The sequence below is a fragment of the Protopterus annectens genome, chromosome 1.part0, assembly GCF_019279795.1.
Source record: "Protopterus annectens isolate FY-2018-M chromosome 1.part0, PAN1.0, whole genome shotgun sequence".
Lineage (NCBI taxonomy): Eukaryota > Metazoa > Chordata > Ceratodontiformes > Protopteridae > Protopterus > Protopterus annectens.
Window position 1 is genome coordinate 873,365,946 of NC_056725.1, and position 2,663 is coordinate 873,368,608.

General features: G+C 33.3%; 1 protein-coding gene across 1 annotated transcript; it reads left to right on the forward strand.

Moving 5' to 3' along the window:
* The first annotated feature begins 796 nt into the window (after positions 1-796).
* Positions 797-1,837, forward strand: LOC122796319 (trace amine-associated receptor 13c-like). Its single transcript, XM_044064749.1, has one exon. It carries the CDS (start codon positions 797-799, stop codon positions 1,835-1,837), a length of 1,041 nt encoding a protein of 346 aa, XP_043920684.1.
* Positions 1,838-2,663: the final 826 nt, after the last annotated feature.

The window sequence follows — 2,663 nt, forward strand, 5'->3', positions numbered from 1 at the left end:
CATTATGTAATAAAAGTGACCACAAACTGACCACAGCTTTGTCTGTACAGTGCTTCTCCATAAATCACACTATTGATGAGAAGTGGAATGCAGTACAAACACTATATTGTATCTTAATGCAGGATCATAATTTACTTTTCGTACTATAAAAGTTCAGTCATGGATAAACCTAGAGGCAGTAAATTAGCCACTATGGCCAGAACAAAACAAAAACTCATTTGCATTTTGTTGACTTTGCATAGCCACCTCTTCGGTAGTGTCAAATTCTAAGATTTACACAAAGCTCAAAACCCTTACATAAACTGGCTAATATCCAGGAAGTTACCACATGGTGATTTCATTTCATTTAGAAGTTTTCTCTAGAGGTGCTAGTGTAACTGGCATGTTTATGCCTTTCTGAGAGAACGAGCATTATAAATTCAGCAGATGCATCCAGTATTATCTGTTTGAACTAGCTCATGCAGAAAGCAAGCCTCAAACTGCTGTAATAGGCTAACAAACGTGATATTAAAATATGTCTTTTATCAGATAACTTGAAACTGGAATGGTAAAAATATCTATAGCTGTATAATTCTGAAAGAAATTATAAGAAGACTGCTTTGAAGTGTATGATGCTCAAAGTAAAACATTACTCTGCTTATTTAAACAAAATCCATTTATGTAGTAAGCTTTCCTGCAGGTTATAAGTTTTGCAAAAATGCTTAAGATTTGATTTTTGATGACTGAAAACTGTTTCCTGTGCTGTTACTAATTCATTAGTCTGTCAGCCTTTGAGACATCCATTTTCCTTTCAAGAATGATCTTCAGAGAACCTAACAATTCTGAAGAGGGTCAGTACTGTTTTCCTAATGTGAATGACTCCTGCTATAAAGAATCTAGATCACAGACGATAAAGACAGCTCTGTACATTTTATTTTCAGGAGGAATAATAACAACAGTTGGTGGGAATACAACAGTGATTATCTCAGTCGCAAACTTTAAGTATCTGCATACTCCTACAAATTTCCTGATCCTGTCTTTGGCTACTACAGACCTACTAGTGGGACTAATTGTTATGCCCTTTAGTATGATTCGAACAGTAGAAAGCTGCTGGTACTTTGGAGATACAGCATGTGTTCTTCATTCGAGTTTTGACGTGTCTTTAACTACTATTTCTATTTTCCACCTGATATTCATAGCTATTGATCGGTACTATGCTATTTGTGATCCATTACTTTATTGTAGTAAAATAAACAATTTTGTGGCAGGGATATTCATTGCAATAAGTTGGATTGTCCCAGGTGCATATACTTACATCTCATTGTATTCTAAAATAGGAACTGGAATGGAAAAATATGTGTCATCAGATATCTGCAAAGGTAATTGTGAAGTTACATTTAATGCCATATGGGGAGTTCTAGACTCACTGCTAACATTTTTTTTACCTTGTATGGCAATGCTAGCTATTTATGCAAAAATATTTTTTATTGCTAGAAAACATGCTAAAGCAATTAATGTTATCAAATTTAATAATGATAAACAGAAAATAAACAATCCTTCTGAAACAACAGATCAGAAGGCAACCAAAACATTAGCTATAGTTATGGGTGTATTTGTTCTTTCATGGCTTCCTTTAGTCACTGATGCAACAATTGACCCTTATGTTAATTTTTCAACTCCTACTGCAGTTTCTGATGCATTATTATGGCTTGGATATTTTAACTCTGCATGCAATCCTATTGTTTATGCATTTTTCTATCCATGGTTTCAGAGAGCCTTGAAACTTATAGCAACAGGTAATATATTTAGAACTAACTCTTCCAATTTAAATTTATTTTCAAATTTTAAAATGGTTTAATCTTGCATAAAATTATCTGTGCATTTCTTTTGTTTGAATCATGAATAGGTAATCTTAGATTTGGATGTTTGGATTTATCTTTGTTTTACATTTACACCTTGGAAGGCTTGTCATCATACCAAGCTAGAGAATAACAAGTATATTCCTGAGAAATAACTATATATGTTTACATGCAAAAATTATAATGCATAATAAAACAAAGTAAAATGAGCGACTCTTTTTATCAAATCATAACTTAAGAGCTGAAATCCAACATTTCTGGCAATTCATTGCTAAATGTATGTTTAGTAAATCAACCTGAAAAGAACTGATAGATTAGCATTCATTTTATGTTTGATACACAGTCAAAAGTCCTTTAATGCAAATCATATTTCTTCAATCAACCATTGATTTGTTGTGTATTTAACAGTTGAATGTGTTAATATATTCGCCAGAATGGAGAGAACTCTGTGTGTGTCTGTGTGTGTGTGTGTGTGTGTGTGTGTGTGTGTGTGTGTGTGTGTGTGTGTGTGTGTGTGTGTGTGTGTGTGTGTCTTGAGGATGAGCATGTGTGATTGTTTGAATGTGTATGTGTATGTGTGTTTCTTTCCATACTTACAAGCATTTGTGCTGAGTGTCTGTACCTCTCAGTATTTTCTGAAACACAAAATGAGATAACAAGATGCCGAATTCTTTTATTTACAACCCTAAAATCTTACTTTCTGGCTGGATTTGATATTCATTTCATACTTACCTGCATGTGTTCAGAAATAAAATCTTTACATCAGCACAACATATTCCTTATTTTACTTGTGTGTTTAGTAACTAGGAAAATTACCTGGACTAA

Bases quoted from the DNA above. Each gene is read 5' to 3' on its own strand.
- LOC122796319 (XM_044064749.1), top strand. From the start codon at position 797: ATGATCTTCAGAGAACCTAACAATTCTGAAGAGGGTCAGTACTGTTTT.